Source organism: Arachis ipaensis, chromosome B07, assembly GCF_000816755.2.
Source record: "Arachis ipaensis cultivar K30076 chromosome B07, Araip1.1, whole genome shotgun sequence".
Lineage (NCBI taxonomy): Eukaryota > Viridiplantae > Streptophyta > Magnoliopsida > Fabales > Fabaceae > Arachis > Arachis ipaensis.
This window is the reverse complement of record NC_029791.2, coordinates 31,335,266-31,355,133: the sequence shown is the minus strand read 5'-3', so window position 1 is coordinate 31,355,133 and position 19,868 is coordinate 31,335,266. Positions and strand designations below refer to the sequence as shown.

Sequence of the window (19,868 nt, the reverse complement as noted above, 5' to 3'; positions counted from 1 at the left end):
ATTGAAAAAAAATTGAATTGGAAACAAAATTACCTCTCCTTTGCTGTTCTAGCGTTAAACGCCCAGAATGATAGCCATTCTGACGTTTAACGCCCACCTGGCAGCCAATTTGGGCGTTTAACACCCAGCCAGATATCCTGGCTGGCGTTAAACGCCAGAATTTCTTTGTTACTGGGCTTTTTTTTCTGAACACCCAGAATGAAAGCCTTACTGGCGTTAAACACCCAGAATGATAGCCATTCTGGCGTTTAACGCCCAAAATGCCCCTTTACTGGCATTTTGACGCCAGTGAGCTCTTTTTCTCTGTGATTCCTCTACTTTATGTCCTGAACCTTCATTTCCCTGACTTATTCACTGAAATGCATTAACGAACATGAATAACAAAATTAAATAGACTCATATAATTGTTATAAACATCTAATTTTTTATAATGGCTGGGTTGCCTCCCAGCAAGCGCTTCATTACTGTCTTTAGCTGGACTTTACTGAGCTTTTAATTTAGTCTCAGTTTTGAGCACTCTTGCTCAACATTCCCTTCAAGATAATGTTTGACTCTCTGTCCATTAACAACGAACTTTTTGTCAGAGTCAATATCCTGAAGCTCTACATATCCATATGGTGACACACTTGTAATCACATATGGTCCCTTCCACCGGGATTTCAATTTCCCAGGGAACAATCTGATCCTAGAGTTAAACAGCAAAACCTTCTGTCCTGGCTCAAAGACTCTAGATGACAGCTTTCTGTCATGCCACCTTTTTGCTTTCTCCTTGTAAATTTTAGCATTTTTTCGAAAGCATTGAGTCTGAACTCCTCTAACTCATTCAACTGGAGTAATCTTTTCTCTCCAGCTACCTTAGCATCAAGGTTTAGGAACCTGGTTGCCTAGTAGGCCTTGTATTCCAGTTCCACTGGCAGATGACAGGCTTTTTCATACACAAGCTGGTATGGAGAGGTCCCTATAGGAGTCTTGAATGCGGTTCTGGATGCCCATAGAGCATCATCCAGACTTCTTGCCCAATCCCTTCTAAGGGTACTTACAGTCCATTCCAGGATTCGTTTTAGTTCTCTATTTGAGACTTCATCCTACCCATTTCTCTGTAGATGATATGGAGTTGCCACTTTGTGGTTAATTCCATATTGGATCAGAGCAGCGTCAAGCTATTTATTGCAGAAATGAGTGCCTCCATCACTGATCAGTACCCTAGGGACACCGAACCTGCTGAAGATATGCTTCTGGAGGAACTTCATCACTGTCTTAGTATCATTAGTGGGTGTTGCAATTGCCTTTACCCATTTAGATACATAGTCTACTGCCACCAGAATATAAGTGTTTGAATATGATGGTGGGAAAGGCCCCATGAAGTCAATACCCATACATCAAAAAACTCAATCTCTAAGATCCCTTGCTGAAGCATGGCATAACCGTGAGGCAGATTACCAGATCTCTGGCAACTGTCACAGTTACGTACAAACTCTCGCGAGTCTCTATAGAGAGTAGGCCAGTAGAAGCCACATTGGAGAACCTTTGTGGCTGTTCGCTCACCTCCGAAATGTCCTCCATATTGTGATCCATGGCAATGCTATAGGATCTTCTGTGCCTCTTCTCTAGGCACACATCTACGGATTATTCCGTCTGCACATCTTTTAAAGAGATATGATTCATCCTACAAGTAGTACTTTGCATCAGAAACCAATTTTTTGTTTGCTGCCTACTGTACTCTTTGGGTATGAATGTTACAACTTTATAGTTTGCAATGTCTGCAAACCACGGTACTTTCTGAATGGCAAAGAGTTGCTCATCCGAAAAAGTTTCAGAGATCTCAGTAGGAGGGAGGGACGCTCCTGCTACTGGTTCTATCCGGGACAGGTGATCAGCTACTTGGTTCTCTGTCCCTTTTCTGTCTCTTATTTCTATATCAAACTCTTGCAAAAGCAACACCCTTCTTATGAGTCTGGGTTTTGAATTCTGCTTTGTGAGGAGATATTTTAGAGCAGCATGGTCAGTGTACACAATCACTTTTGAACCTACTAAATAAGATCTGAACTTGTCAATGGCATAAACCACTGCAAGCAACTCCTTTTTTGTGGTTGTGTAATTATTCTGCGCCTCATTTAAAACACGGATAGCATAATAAATGACATGGAGAAGCTTGTCATGCCTCTGTCCCAATACTGCACCAATGGCATGGTCACTGGCATCACACATTAGTTCGAATGGTAATGTCCAGTCTGGTGTAAAAATGACTGGTGCTGTGACCAGCTTAGCTTTTAGAGTCTTAAAGGCCTGCAGACACTCTATGTCAAAGATAAATGGTGTATCAGCGGCTAGCAGATTGCTCAGAGGTTTTGCAATTTTTGAAAAATCTTTTATAAACCTCCTATAGAATCCTGCATGCCCCAGAAAGCTTCTGATTGCCTTAACATTGGCAGGTGGTGGTAATTTTTCAATTACCTCTACTTTAGCTTGATCCACCTCTATTCTTTTATTCGAAATTTTGTGCCCAAGGACAATTCCTTCAGTCACCATAAAGTGACATTTCTCCCAGTTTAAAACCAGGTTAGTCTCTTGGCACCTTTTCAGAACAAGCGCTAGATGGTCAAGACAGGAGCTGAATGAGTCTCCAAATACTGAGAAGTCATCCATGAAGACTTCCAGAAATTTCTCTACCATATCAGAGAAGATAGAGAGCATGCACCTCTGAAAGGTTGCAGATGCATTGCACAGACCAAATGGCATCCTTCTGTAGGCAAATACCCCAGATAGACATGTGAATGCTATTTTTTCTTGGTCCTGAGGATCTACTGCAATTTGGTTGTAACCTGAATAGCCATCCAAAAAGTAGTAGTATTCATGACCTGCTAGTCTCTCTAGCATCTGGTCTATGAATGGTAAAGGAAAATGATCCTTTCTGGTGGCTGTATTGAGCCTTCTGTAGTCAATACACATACACCACCATGTAACTGTTCTTGTAGGAACCAGATCATTCTTTTCATTATGAACCACTGTCATGCCTCCCTTCTTGGGGACAATTTGGACAGGGCTCACCCAGGGGCTATCAGAAATAGGATAAATAATCCCAGCCTCTAGTAACTTAGTGACCTCTTTCTGCACCACCTCCTTCATGGCTGGATTCAGCCACCTCTGTGGTTGAACCACTGGCTTAGCATCATCCTCCAATAGGATCTTGTGCATGCATCTGGCTGGGCTAATGCCCTTAAGATCACTTATGGACCACCCAAGAGCTGTCTTGTGTGTCCTTAGCACCTGAATTAGTGCTTTCTATTCTTGTGGCTCTAAAGCAGAGCTTATGATTACCAGAAAAGTGTCATCTTCTCCCAGAAATGCATATTTCAGGGATGGTGGTAGTGGTTTGAGCTCGGGTTTAGGAGCCTTCTTCTCTTCCTGAGGAGTCTTCAGAGGTTCTTCTGTTTTCTCTGGTTCCTCTAGATCAGGCTGAACATCTTTAAAAATGTCCTCTAGCTCTGATTCGAGACTCTCAGTCATATTGACCTCTTTCACCAGGGAGTCAATAATATCAACGCTCATGCAGTCTTTTGATGTGTCTGGATGCTGCATAGCTTTGACAGCATTCAACTTAAACTAATCCTCATTGACTCTCAGGGTCACCTCCCCATTTTGGACATCAATGAGAGTTCGTCCAGTCGCTAGGAAAGGTCTTCCTAGAATGAGAGTTGCACTCTTGTGCTCCTCCATTTCCAGCACCACAAAGTCAGTAGGAAAGGCAAATGGCCCAACCTTGACAATCATGTCCTCAATTACGCCTGATAGAATTTTAATGGAGCCATCAGCAAGTTGGAGGCATATCCGGGTTGGTTTAACTTCATCAGTCAAACCAAGCTTTTTGATAGTGGATACAGGTATCAGGTTGATACTTGCCCCAAGATCACATAGAGCTGTCTTGGTACAAGCATCCTCTAATGTGCATGGTATCATAAAGCTTCTGAGATCTTTAAGCTTCTCTGGTAAGCTTTTTAAAATGACTGCACTGCATTCTTCAGTGAGAAAAACTTTTTCAGTCTCTCTCCAATCCTTCTTATGACTTAAGATCCCTTTCATGAACTTAGCATAAGAGGGTATTTGCTCAAGTGTCTCTGCAAACGGAATCTTTATTTCAAGAGTCCTGAGATACTCTGCAAAGTGGGAAAATTATTTATCCTGTTCCGCTTGGTAGAGTTTCTGAGGATAAGATATCTTGGCTTTATATTCTTCAACCTTAGTTGCTGCAGGTTTATTTCCTACAGAAGTGGTTGGAGAAGCCTGCTTAAGGGGGTTATTATCAGCACTTGCAGGTGTCTGATCCCTCATTGGCTTTTAAACGCCAGAATTGGGTGCTCTATGGGCGTTCAATGCCAGATTGCCACCCTTTTCTGGCGATTGAATGCCAGAACTGGCCATCCACTGGGCGTTCAATGCCAACTTCTCACCCTTTTCTGGCGTTTGAACGGCAAAATCATTCCTCTCTGGGCTCTTGCTATCCTCAGAGGGATTTTGGACAGTGGTTTGGTCATCCTCTGTCAATTGTTCCTTTCTTGGCTTTTTGTTGCTTTGAGTTGAGACATTCAATGTCTTCCCACTCCTTAAATGAACAGCTTGTCATTCTTCTGTTATCTGTTTAGATAACTACTGTCCTGTCTGACTCAATTATTTTTCCATATTCTGGTTAGCATCTTTGGTTTCTTGTAGCATCTCTTTAAATTCTGCTAACCGTTTTGTTATAGAAAATAGTTGCTGATTGAGTTCAGTAATTTGTTTTGGAGGACTAAGTTCAGTGGATACTGCCTCAGCCTCTTTTTTCATGGAGGTTTCACCACTTAAGTACAGGTGCTGATTTCTGGCAACTGTATCAATGAGATCTTGAGCCTCTTCAATTGTCTTTCTCATATGTATAGATCCACCAGCTGAGTGGTCCAGAGACATCTGGGCTTTTTCTGTAAGCCCATAGTAAAAGATGTCTAACTGCACACATTCTGAAAACGTTTCAGAGGGGCATTTCCTCAGCATCTCTCTGTACCTCTCCCATGCATTATAAAGAGATTCATTATCCTCTTGTTTAAAGCCTTGGGTGTCCAGCCTTAGCTGTGTCATCCTTTTAGGAGGGAAATATTGATTCAGGAATTTGTCTGATAACTGTTTCCATGTTCTTATGCTTGCTGTGAGTTGGTTATTTAACCACCTCTTAGCTTGATCTTTTACACCAAATGAGAACAATAATAATCTGTAGACATCCTGATCTACTTCCTTATCACGTACTATGTCAGCAATTTGTAAGAACTGTGCCAGAAACTCAGTAGGTTCTTCATGTGGAAGACCGGAATACTGACAATTTTACTGCACCATGATAATGAGCTGAGGGGGGTATACAGATACTACTCCTATATGAAGTAGTAGTGGGGTTAGCATATGACCCCAGAGTCCTTCTGGACTGTTCATTTCTACTTAGGTCCATGATGGAGAAAGGGAGATGATGTGGATTGTAAATAAAAATTTTATTCCCTTTTTTCTTTGAAATTAAAGAAATTAAAATAAAGTAAATAAAAAAAATTGATGCAAAATTCGAAAATTAAGAAAACAAAAAGAAATAAAAGAAATTAGAAAACTAAATTAATTAATTAATTAATTAAAAAGATTTGAAAATTTGTGGGTGAGGATTTTCAAAAAAATGAAGAGAGAGAAAGTGGTTAGGAAGTTTTGAAAAAGATATGTCGTAAAATTAAACATGCTTGTAAGAAAACAAATAAAAGAAAAGATTTGAAAAAGATATGATTTTAAAATTTTAAAGATTGAAACTTTCTTAACAAGAAAACACCAAACTTAAAATTTTTCAATTAAAATAATAAAATAGGATAAGTAATTCGAAAATTATAAAAAAAAAGAAAAAGATTTTGAAAAATTTTATAAAAGATTTTCAAAAAATATAAAAAGAAAATTGAAAAAGAATTTGTTTTGAAAAAGATTTAAAAATATAAATTTTTAAAATTGAAATTTTAACTTGACTAATAAGAAACTACTAAATTTTAAAAATTTTGACTAAGTCAACCTAAGGAATTCGAAAATGATGAGTAAATAAAGGAAAAGATATTTTTTTTGAATTTAATAAGGAAAGAGAAAAACAATAAAATGACACCAAACATAGAATTTTAGATCAAAACAAAGAAAACAAACAAGAAAACTTTGAATGTCAAGATGAACACCAAGAACACTTTGAATATCAAGATGAACACCGAGAACAAATTTTGAAAATTTTTAAGGAAATAAGGACACAAAAAAAAATACCAAACTTAAAAATTTTTATACTTTGGACACTAATAATTCAAAAATGTATAAGATAAACAACAAAAGACACCAAACAAGAAAATTTAAAGATCAAATAAAGAAAATTATCAAGAACAATTTGAAGATCAAGAAAGAACTAACAACATGTAATTAAAAGTATGAAGAAAAATAAAAACATGCAATTCGAAAATTGAAGGAAAATAAAAACATGAAATTGACACCAAACTTAAAACATGAAACTAAACTCAAACAGAAGACTCAATTATTAGCTTATTGGTTTTTATCTATTTATTAAAAATTTTCGAAAAAAATCTAGAAAAAGAAAACAAGGATTTTAAAATTTTAACAAAAACAATAATAAAAAAACTCAAAGAAAAATTAAAGATTAATAAAGAAAAATAAGATTTTTGAAAGATTTTTGAAAAGAAAATAAAAGACTCAAATTTAGTGACTCTAAACCAAAAAAGATAAATTTTTCCTAATCTAAGCAACAAGATGAACCATCAGTTGTCCAAACTCAAACAATCCCCGGCAATGGCGCCAAAAACTTGGTGCACGGAATTGCAATCACACCTTTGTAACTCCGCACAACTAACCAGCAAGTGCACTGGGTCGTCCAAGTAATACCTTACGTGAGTAAAGGTTGATCCCACGGAGATTGCCGGCTTGAAGCAAACTATGGTTATCTTGTAAATCTTAGTTAGGAGATTAGTGATAAAAATGATTTTGTTTATGAAAAGTAAATAACATGAAATGAATGATACTTGTGATTCAGTAATGAGGAACAGGTTGAGGTTCCAGAGATGCTATGTCGTCTGAACCTCTGCTTTCCTACTGTCTTCTTCTCCAAACACGCATGGCTTCCTTCCATGGCAAGCTGTATGTTGGTGGATCACCGTTGTCAATGGCTACCATCCGTCCTCTCAGTGAAAATGGTCCAGATACGGTTTTTGTACGGCTAATCAACTGTCGGATCTCTCGTCTCGGATGAAAAATACCAGGCACAGCTACCGCACGGCTAATCATCTATCGGTTCTCACTTGTGTCGGAATAGGATCTCTCTATCCTTTTGCACACTGTCACTGCGCCCAACATTCGTGAGTTTGAAGCTCGTCATAGTCATCCCATCGCAGATCCTACTCGGAATACCACAGACAAGGTTTAGACTTTCCGAATCTCAGAAATGCTGCCAATTGGTTCTAGCCTCTACCACGAAGGTTCTAATCTCACGGATTCGAATGCTCTGTTGTCAGGAGAGGCAAGTCAAATCCGTGGATCAGAGACCCAAGAGATACGTACTCAAGCTGTCACCCAATGACTACGTAGAGCTCAGATAGAACGGGAGTGGTTGTCAAGCACGCGTTCATAAAGTTGAGAATGATAATGAGTGTCACGGATCATCATATTCTTTATATTGAAGTACGAGTGAGTATCTTAGAACAGAATCAAGTGTGATCGAAAAGAAAACAGTAGTAATTGCATTAATCCATTGAGACACAGCAGAGCTCCTCACCCCCTCCTATGGAGTTTAGAGACTCATGCTGTAGAAGATACAATATGATATGTAAAATGTCATACGTTCCCAAAATAAATCTCTAAAAGTAGTTTTTATACTAAACTAGTAACTTAGGTTTATAGAAATGAGTAACTAAGTGCAGATAGTGCAAAAATCCACTTCCGGGGCCCACTTGGTGAGTGTTTGGGCTGAGCTTTGAAGCTTTCACGTGCATAGGCCATTCTTGGAGTTAAACTCCAGCTTTGGTGCCAGTTTGGGCGTTCAACTCCAGTTTTGGTGCCAGTTTCGGCGTTTTACGCCAGAAAAGGGTCTCTGGCTGGCGTTTAAGGCCAGTTTGGACCATCAAATCTCGAGCAAAGTATGAACTATTATACATTTCTGGAAAGCCCAAGATGTTAGATTTCCAGACCAATTGAGAACGCGCCAATTGGACTTTTGTAGCTCCAGAAAAACGCGTTTGAGTGCAGGGAGGTCAGAATCCAACAACATTTGCAGTCCTTTCTCATCCTCTGAATCAGATTTTTCCTCAGGTCCCTCAATTTCAGCCAGAAAATACCTAAAATTACAAAAAAACACACAAACTCATAATAAAATCCAAAAATGTGATTTTTGCATAAAAACTAATAAAAATATAATAAAAAGTAACTAAAACATACTAAAAACTACCTAAAAACAATGCCAAAAAGTGTATAGATTATCCACTCATCAGTGAGTCATTCTGAAAGATAGAAAATAGGATATTATGACAAGTAAATGCAAAATCAAGGAAGCATAGATTTTTGGAATGAGGTGATGATCACTAAAATGAATTGAGTGAATCGGTTTGTGACATGAATGAAATAAGTGTGTGAATTCTAAGTTTGCACGCAGTTTAGAACACACACACTAGCATGAAAGACTATGTCACAATTACACAAAAGAAGCATGCACTTCACTCATTCTAGTGTGCTTGAAATGCTTTAAAGAAAATTTGTAGGATGAGATAAACAAATAAGCAATAAAGAAGCATGAAAGCACTCAAGCAAATAATCAAGCAATTGTGAAATGGATAATGAACGGACATTGATTGATGTGCAAGAGAATTTAATGGACCAAAAAAAGTATGGAACTCACACATCAATCAGTGACACACTTTGAATTTTTGTTCGGATAACCCAATTGACCTAAAGCGGGACACATAGTTGCTATGAAATTTAGGAAAAAAGGAGATATAAGGTAAAATCAATCACATAGCAAGCATGGTCCATATAGCTTGAGAATTTCAAAAAGATTCCCCTAGGTGAGCTTACAATCCAATTTCACAAATGAAGTATTATGCCAAAATGACTAGTTTCAAGTAGGTGTAGAGCACATAGTTAGACAATTAAAGGTCAACATATCATTAAGGCATAAGCATGACATATGGATGCATATGATTAAGCAACACAATGCATTAAGATAAATACACAACATCCATCAAGAAATTGCCAAGTCAAAGTAAAGAATTCAAATCACATGGTGGCCAAAACATGCAATTCAAAAGATTTAGAATACTTAAAAGAAAATTTATAAGTACTTGGTATGCACACACTTAAGCATGAAGAATTCAATACCAAGCAACAAAGTATACCCTCAACAAAGAAATCCAACAATGCATAATAACAACAAAAAATACTAAAATAGAATCAAGTCAGTAATCAACAACAATAAACAACAAACAAAATTAATAATCCAACACTAATCACATAAAACAAAAAATTAAACAGAAAATTAAACTAACTAACATACTAACTAACTAACTAACTAAAGAAGATGAAGGTGAATGATAAATAGTGGTGATGGATGATGGTTGAAGGAAGGAAAGAAGAGAAGAGAAGAGAAAAGAAGAAAAGAAATAGAGAGAAGAGAAGAAAAGAAGTGTGTGAAACAGGGCAGGGGGTCATGCGTACGCTTGAATGGCAGATATGGAGGGTGACGCATACATGGCACGCGTACGCGGGACCAAGGGAAAAAGAAGGTGACGTGTACGTGTGAGTCACGCGTACGCATGGGAAGAATTTGTGCTAGACGCACAGTTCCTGCACACCTTTGGCACAACTCACTGTCAGGGTCGTGCGATGGCACAGTGCCCGCACGATCCTGGCATGGTTCCTTTTTCGTCCAGAATAGGGAGTCATGCGTACGCGTGGGACAAGCGTATGCATGATGAACCCCTTTTTTTTTTGAAAAAGCATAAAATAGAAACTGGGCACTTTCACCCACTATTTACATTTCTAAAAACCAACCAAAATTCAAATCTAATACTCTTTTTGAAAAATTTTTCAAATACTCTACTATGCAATTCAAACAAAATTTTAATTCAAACAAAGATGCAATTCAAAATAACTAACCTACAAGTTAAAGCATAAATCCAACCAAAAAATGAAAAAACTAACATCTAATGGCAATATATACAAGAATGATATCAAGGCAAGAAAGTACCTAATAAGGGCAACTCAATTCATTCATCAACTATATACATAAGAGAATGGAAAGAGTTTACCATAGTGGGGTGTCTCCCACCTAACACTTTTATTTATTGTCCTTAAGTTGGACAATTGGTGAGCTCCTTGTTATGGTGGCTTATGCTTGTATTCATCCATAAACTTCCACCAATGCTTGGACTTTCATATTGCTCCAAGATTCTCAATTGATTGCACCAAGTCTTGATGGAGTCCTTCACAAGATATGAACTTCCAAAGTTGGTATTCATATTGTAATCCAGGATCCCATATCTTATTTTCACACCCGTCTTCAAGTTGATCATGACAATTCCAATTGGGTGGCAAGTGATCCGAATTCTCAAATAAACACCAAAGCATCTTCCTAGATCCTATCAATTGAGTTCTATACCGCCCCTTGCACTTAGACATTGAGGCTTCAACCTTAATGAGCCTAACATTATTCTGCTAACCACCACGTAACTCTCTTTTACTCTTCAATTCACAAATATTCCTAAGTTAACCATCTGTCTCAAGCAAACCATATCAAGTGGAATAAGAAAGCTAAGGGATATGAATTTTACCCACTTAGATGGTGTAAAGAATGGCGGTGACTTAGGAAGAGAGGTCTCCAACAACTTTGGCAATGTGAGCTCCACTCCCTTGTGCTCTTTTTTTATCACATCCACCTCTTGACAAGCCTTTTCACTTTTCTCCTCTTGCTTGATAACTTCTTCCACTTCTTCATTACTCAAAATGTGTCTTGGAGGCTGTGCCATTCCTCCTCAACTTTGCTTTCATGCTCAATGAAAGAAAGTTCAATAAGATCATCGAGGTGACTAGTTAGTGTGGACAAGAACTCATCGATGATTGAATCTATTTCTTGATCACCCTCTCCTAATTCTTCAACCGCTCCTTCTGGCTCAATTATCTCAACTTTTTCCTCTTGTTTTGATTCTTGCTTCAATTCCTCTTCTTCACATTGAAGCTCCAAGTTCATTCCCTCACTACACTCTTTGGTTAATCCTCCACATTCGTCAATGGCAGTGCTGTAATCGCATGAGTGTAGGTAGGAGGCTATGCAGTTAACGGCTTCCGTCATGGTAGCCACCATGATTTCCAACTCCTTTAGCTCCTTTTGATCTTCTTCTTACTTTTAGAGAGAGAGAGTAAAGACCTCTTTGTTCTTGCATAAAGAGTTGGAAAGCTTCATTCACTGAAAGTGATGGTGAGAAAGAGGGTTCATTGTTTGGGAGAAAGGGTTCATAATTGGAAGATGGTTCATCTTGGTAAAGGTATGGAGACGGTGTATATGGAGGTGGTGGTTCTTGGGAGTATTGATGTTGGAATTGGGGTGGTTCTATGTATGGTTCATATGGCTCATATGATTGTTGGTATGGTGGATATGGGTTAGGATCATATGGAGGTGTTTGGTGTTATGGGACTTGTGAGTATGGTGGTTGAAAGCTATGTTGAGGAGGGGGGTTATACGTATATGGTGGTTATGGTTGACAACCATAATGAGGTTCACCACATCCATTAGATTGGTATACATTAGGAGTTGGATTATACCCATAAGAAACCGGAGGAGGTTGTTGCTAAGTATAGTGTCTATAAGATTGAAGCTCCTCCCACCTTTGATTTTCAAATCCTTGATGCAACCTCTCATTGAAGTTTTCATTTCTATTTTCTACAACATAGTTTGAACCAAACTCGTAGCCAAAGGAATGAGAATTCATGGTAGCAAGAGAAAATAAAAACAAATAATAATAATAGATAAAGAAAATAAACTCCTACAACTAGCAAAAACTAACAAAAAGCAAACATATTCACAATATTCACATATGGACAATAACCAATAACAAGCACATATTATAATTTTCCGGCAACGGCGCCAAAAACTTGATAGAGGATAAATGTCGGTTAAGAATTTTCACAAAAATAATCTTGTCGAAATATAGATCCAAACCAACAAACAACCTTCAATCAAAGTTTAATTTGTTTATCACAAGTACAAACCCAATAAAAACCGAGAGTATTTAAACCTCGGGTCGTCTCTCAAGGAATTGCAATCGGGTGCTCAATTATTGGTTATGAGTTTCACGGGGTGGGTTGATAAAAGGGCAAGAAATTAAAATGCAAGAATTTAAATGATAAGAAAATAAATTAAACAACTAAAGATAACAAACAATAAAGAAGCATTCATGGCAAAGATTGATAATAAAGGTTTTCATCCTAGTCATTAATAATAATGCAATAATTAAGAAGAGTTAAGCCTATTACGTTATCTTCACATCGGAAGAAAGTCAAATATGCCTAGTTAACCCTAATCCATAAGTAATGTCAATAGAAATAAGATTAACTAACAACCCTAGATCACTAGTATAAATTGGGTATTAATGACTCAAGATTGCCTAATTTCTCTTTCCAAGCTAAGAATGCACAAAATCTACTCTAAAATTAAGTCAAGTATTTTATCGAATACTTGGTGTGCATAAAAGGGAAAACATATAAAATTGCATGAATACCAAAATCTACTACTACCAAATATAAGAAAATAACAACAATAACTCAAATAAACAATAAGAAATATAAAAAGACACCAATTGCATTAAAGGAAATAAAAATCAATAAGAGTGTTCATAAGATGATATAAATGAGAAATTAACAAGAGAAACTAAGAGAATTAAGACAATAGAGCATGAAAATATAAATGAAACTACACTAAAACAAGAATTAAAATTTGAAATTAAAAAGAAAAGTAAACTAAAAACCCTAATTCTAGAGAGAAGAGGGGACTTTTCTCTCTAGAAAACTACCCTAAGACATGTTTCTACACTAATCTAATTGCTCTCCCCCTTGTTCCATCTTGAATTTTGCCTCTAATAGCTTCAGAAATGAGTTGGATTTGGGCCTGATGCAACTCAGAAATTGCCAGTCACGTTTTCTTTAATGAAGTCACGTGACGAGTGTCACGCGTACGCGTGGCCTGGCGAACTCCTTCTTCACGCGTATGCGTGAGGCACGCATGTGCGTAACCATGAATTCTCCAAATCCTTATTTTTTCATGAATTCTCCACTTTGCATGCTTTTTCTTTATTTCTTCAATCCAATTTTTGCCTTCTAAGCCTGAAATCACTAAACAAACACATCAAGGCATCGAATGGAATTAAAGAGAGTTAAATTTAGCAAATTAAAGATCTAAAAAGCATGTTTTCACTCTTAAGCACAATTTAGGAGAAATTCACAAAACCATGCTATTTCATTGAATAAATATGATAAAAGTTGATAAAATCTACTAAATTCAACACAAGATAAACCACAAAATTGGAGTTTATCACTCCGCCGCAGCCGGCACTGGAGCAGGTAACTGGCACCGGCACCGTGTTGTTTCCTTCAACCGTTCAATGGCCTCACATTTGTTTCTCTTCTTTTGTCTTTGGTCTTCTCCTTTCTCGTTCGCCGTCGTCATCGTTTGGTTTCACCGTCGCCTACTCGCCGTCACAGGTGCGAGCTTCTGGTTTTTTTCCTTTTCATTCGCCTCTGCTCGTGCTTCTTTCGTACTTAATTTTTTTAATTAGTTGATAATTGCTTTACAATTAGTTGATAATTACTGAATATGAACTTGATTTGTGAAACTAGAAAATGCATATTGATTTCTGCCTCTTGATGAATTCTATAAATCTAGAATGCAATGCACTTTGAAACAAACTAGAGATAAATGATATGGAAAGATTGTAAACTAGAGATAAAATATGGTGCAATGGAAGGCTTGAATTCTTTCTTGGTGATCTCATTCAGAATCAACAAGCACCCTGTGATCAGGTTCTGCTTTCCAGAAGAGAGCATGTGTTTGGAACAATGAGTTATGTGCCAAGGAGTGTGTTCTTGGGTTCTAAACATGATATAGAGATTGAGTACATCAATAATGGAGGGGTGTTAAGAGTGAAAGTGGACGGTGAAGTTTGCTTGGTTGTGAAGAGGCTTGCATGGAAGTTCAGAGCGAATGAGAAGATCTTCATTGATGGGGTAGAAGTTGATTTCTATTGGGATGTGCTGCGTTGGATGGTTAATAATAGCAATGGTGGAAATGGGAATAAACATCTCCATGGTGCATTTGTGTTTCAAGTTGGTAATGGTGCTGTATGGCTTGAAATGGTGGGTCCTGAGAAAAGATTGATGAGGAAGAGCTTCACCGGAAGCACTACGGTGGGGGCACCGTCGGTGCTGCCATCGCTGTCGCCGATGTCAAGTTCAGGATTGTTGCAGTGGGCAGAGGAGAGTAGTGATGGAGGGCGGAGCTCATGTTCTTCATCAACAAGGTCCTGTGGTGGTAATGGTGGTGGGTTCTCTTTGTTGGTTGCTCTATGCATGAAGAATAGAATAAAATTTGAAATTTGGAACTTTAGTTGAATGTGAATTATGATTAGTGAGTTTGAACTTCTCATGTATTATTTCAATGAATGAAACAAGTTTCCATCGGATTTTGACCTTGAATGTATTCACATTAGAGTGCAATTCATTGTTGATATTGAATATGTAAATTCAAATCTCTATATATTGCAGATTCATTTTTATCTTCTTAGTCTGTTTCTATTCCTCGTTATATACTTATATATGTTGCTTTTGAAAATCTTGACATTTTTTAAAGAGACATATTTGGATCTGACAGACCAAAATTGCTTATAAGATTTGGTTATAAGATTTACTTTAAAAAAATTATGGTTTAAAAATTAGATTTCTAAATATTGATTTTAAAATTGAATTTTTGGTTAAAAAATATAATTTAGAAATTAGATTTTTAAAAATTGGTTTTAAAATTGGATTTTTGATTAAAAAATCTGATTTTTGAAGTTAAAAAATTTGATTTTAAAACTTATAAAATTAAATTCAAATATTAAAATCGGTTTGAAATCAGTTTTTATTTTTTCAAATCTTAGAATCGATTTTTTTTAATCTGGTTTCAATTTAGTTTTTTGAACCACAAAACTGATTTAAAAGTGGATACAGTTTGATTTTTGAAAATCCAAACAATGTTCACATTCACCCTTAACTATGATCACAATTTTAGTATTCTATATGGTCATGGTTTTGTCTAATAATCTACGATTTATACATAATATATGAAATTCGTTTTCAATAATTTACCTGATGCATCACAAAATATATAAGTCTAAAAAAGACAAATAAATTCAAATCAACCAAACAATAAAATTTACATTATATACTAAATATATTTTTAGTTTAAAACCACACAAATCAAAACATATTATATTATCAAGGGATAAGTATTGTTTTGATCCTGACGTTGAGGGTCCGAATCGAAACCGTCTCCATTGTAATTTTGGATTTAAAATCATCCTTAATGTTTTTTTTTCGTATTAAAATCGTCCTTTTAATTTTTTTTGGACAAAAATACCCTCACCACAACCAACACAATTATCTCCTCCACCACCACCACCACCAACACCAACACCACCAACACCAACACCAACACCAACACCAACACCACCACCACCACAACCACCACCACCACCACCACCACCAACACTAACACAAACACCACCACCAACACCAACCACCAACACCAAACAACAGCAACAACACCAAACTAAGAAGCAGAAACAGAAAACAAGAAAGCAGAAGCAAAAAAGCAGGAAACAGAAAGCAAGAAAGCAGAAGCAAAAAAACAGGTGACGAGGTTGTGAGGCGGAGGTAGCGAGGCGGAGGCGGCGAGGCAGAGGCGGCGAGACAGAGGCGGCGAGGGGACGAGGCAGAGGCGGCGAGGTTGCGAGTTGCGANTAGAAAGGACGCTTTTAAAATGAAATGTAACATTATGGACGATTTTAAGTCAAAAATTACATCAGGGACGATTTCGATTCTAACCCTCAACGTTAGGGACCAAAACAATACTTATCCTATTATCAACTACAGATAATACAGTAAAGTCTCGTAACAAAAAAAATCAAGACATTACAATTAGATAACTAGGATATATATGACTGATCGTAATATTTATCCTAAAATAAAATTCTTTACATCATGTCCCACTGCTCACAAAAAAATATATATATATTTTAGTAATATTCACATTCACATTATTTGTCACCAGATTGAAAAGAAAAAGATAAATATAAAATATGATATAAATATCATTTGTTAATTAATACACTATCACTAATTAATAATACATGGATATAGGACTAAGAAAAGATCAAACCCAAAAAATATAAAATACTTGAGAGAAATTAAATGAAGCAAGATTTATTCACTACCGTATATAGATAATTACATCTTAAGAAGGTACCTCCTATTTTTAGGTACAACAACCTGAGACAATAAACAAAATATTAAAAAGAGACACTAGCGTTGGCTTCACTTATATATAATTATATACCAACATTATATTAGAATGGTTGTTAAAGAATAAATTGTCATATATAATGTAATTTTAAAAAATATTATAATTAGGCTCAGTCGTATATAGTGTAAATCAATAATCTTAGGAATAATAATCCACATGATGAGATTTTCAAATTGACCGATAAATGGAATAATAAAGCAAGCTATCTGTTTTAAAACACTAGAACACTAGGTAAAGTACTTTTACATTTAATACTAGGACACTACCGCAGCCAGTTTCATTTCCACACAAAGCTTCATTTCTTACAAATAATCTTCACTGTAAGAAATTTATTGGATACCGTCAAATTTATTGACGGATTTATCAAAAAAAAATTGTCGATAATATATTTATTATCGTCAGAATAAATTTGACGATATAAACTTTGCCAATAATTAATTATTTACTAGTAAAATTTTTTGTCCACTGCTAATTATTGTCAAAAAATTTTTGTTAGTAATTTTTATCGTCGGATTTTTTTTAATAAATCCAACGGTAATATATTATTAATTAATAATTAAATTAATAACTATTGACAGATTTAATCCATGGTAAATCTATCAATAAATTTAAATTTTTTTTTATAACAATCCAATTCAATTTTAAATAATAATTTTAACAACAAAAAAGAAGTAATATATAATATTTAAATTCGATAATTTCTAAACTAATAAATCAAAAAATATGACACTAATTAATTCAGAAAATAATTAACTCAAATAATAATAAACTTAAAAAAATTAACAACAAACAATAAGTCAACAATTAACTCAGAAAATAATTAACTCAAACAACACCAGAACAGAAACCAGAACAATGCAGTTGAAAATCTTACACTTGCAGATTCATTCGGATGAGCAACACTAGGTCATATTGCTCCTTAGCTTCTGTGTCGCCAATGTTATCACTTGAACTAATATCAAGCTGTATAATTATCTCAGAATTTAAAACAAAATCATAAAAATAGAATTAAAATTAGAATATTAAACACTGAATTTGAAACACAAAATTATCAAAACATACATAATTCAAAATTAGAATCATAAACAAAATTTCAAATACAAAATCATCAAAATAAAATTTAAAAAACATAAATCAAAACAGAATTAAAAAAATTTAAATCAAAATAGAATTTAAAAAAAAAAACTAAAATAAAAACAGAATTATTGAAACAAAATCATAAAAATAGAATTAAAATTAGAACAATAAACACATAATTTCAAACACAAAATCATCAAAATAGAATTCAAAATCATAAACAAAATTTCAAATACAAAATCATCAAAATAGAATTAAAAAAACTCCTAAATCAAAATAGATTAAAAAAACTCTAAATCAAAACAGAATTAAAAAACCCTAAATCGGATATCGTCTAGTGTGTTGCTGCTGTGCGTGGAGGACGACGGTGACTGTTGGTGCGTGAAGGACAACAGCAGCTGCTGGTACGTGGCGCCGTGGTGGAGGATGGAGAGAGAAGCACTTCGAGGATGGGGAAGGAGATCAGAAGAAAGGGCCACGCTTCCGCGGGACGCGAGTCAGGGTGCTATGTGGCGGTGTCGACGGTGGAGAAGAGGGAGGAGCTACGTCGTTGTGAGAGGCTGAGAGAGTGAGAGGAGATTCAGTGCTAGAAGAGTGGGAGTGGAGTGTTTCGGCGCTGTGAAGAGTGAGACTGAAGAGTAGGTCCTTTGGAGGCTGTTGGTGGTGCTGGTGCTGGCAGAAGGGGTTGCCAGAGGTGATTTGAGGAGAGAGAGAGAGAGAGAGAGAGAGAAGCAGTTTAGAAAAAGTGTGGGTCTTTCGAAATGAGGGGAGAGGGCACACGATTTAAATTTAGGGCAAAATTACCGTCGGATTTATCGGCGGATAAATCCAACGATAATGCATTGCACGTGACCAAAATGCAGCATTTCATTAATTGAGCTTTACCGGCGAATAAATTCGCCAGTAATTCCGACGGTAATAATCGTGCCAGTTAATGTTTTTTACCTCTAAATATTACTAGTAAATTTACCATCGAAAAATGGAATTTAATGGTAACTTTTTTATCTGACGAATTTATTGTCAAATCCGCCAATAAATTTAACACTAAATTCGATGGTATTCAGTATTTTTCTTTTACTGCTTTAGCATTGAAAAATGAAATCCGGCCAATTAAATCTCTCATTCTATTTCTACCATTGAGTTATTTGTACATCAATAACAATGAAAAATGAAATTAGGCCAATGTAGTAGAATAATGCATTTTAGAGTAAGGCACTTAAAGTTCAATAATCACTAATCACATTAATATTAGGAACAATTCAAACTTAAAAACAAAACCAACAAGTTTAAGATTATCATTTACTCACCGGAAGACAATAAATGCTTTTCAAAGCAAAAATACTTACATCAAGAGTAAAATAACAAAGAAGCCTAAAACGCTTGATTCCTGAAAGATATGAGTACAAGAGCAGACATGTATATATATATTAACAGAATGCTTGATTCCTAAAACGCTAACACGAGTAATACATAACAAAGAAGCCTAAAAAAAGATGTTAGACAGAGACAACAAAATATTGTTAGGTCAAGCAACTATAACAAGAGAACAACATTAACCACCAAAGATTAAAAGATAAAGCTAGATATTTGTATCTAGAAGTCCTACTAGAAGCTCTCTAACAAATGGCATAAATCTTAATAAGCCTTTCAATTAAGAAACCAACAAATAGCAGCCAGTACATCATCTGTTAATAAAATCATTAAACCTTATCTTAAAGGGTCAGATTCAAGGATATCCTTCAATTATTTACTGCACCTACTCAAGCCAAATGTGAACTAAAAAAAATAAAAAAGAGGAGGAGGATTAATTCCCAAGTTAATTTCAGTAAACCATATATACCTCAAGAGTCTAGTCAATGCATTGTAAAAAAAATTCTTGTCAAATAAAACCGTCACTATAAATCATTTTTCACTACAAAAAAATCGTCGGATACTGTCGGATTTATCGGCAGAATAAATTTGACGGTATAAACCTCGCCGGTAATTATTTATTGGCGAATTTTTTCGTCCGCCTCTAATTATCGGCGGACTTAGCGATGGATATAAACTTTTAATTCCGAAATTCTGGAACTTGTTACCGTCGGATTTTTCTCCCGATAAATCCGACGGTAATATATTATTTATTATAAATAATTAAATTAATAGTTACCGGTGA

The 19,868-nt window shown here is 35.8% G+C and overlaps 1 protein-coding gene across 1 annotated transcript; it reads left to right on the top strand.

The window, feature by feature from the left end:
* Positions 11,768-14,685, top strand: LOC107607136. The gene is made up of 4 exons (XM_016309116.1): positions 11,768-11,797; positions 13,624-13,779; positions 13,876-13,904; positions 14,019-14,685. Exons 1-4 carry the CDS (start codon positions 11,768-11,770, stop codon positions 14,683-14,685), a joined length of 882 nt encoding a protein of 293 aa, XP_016164602.1.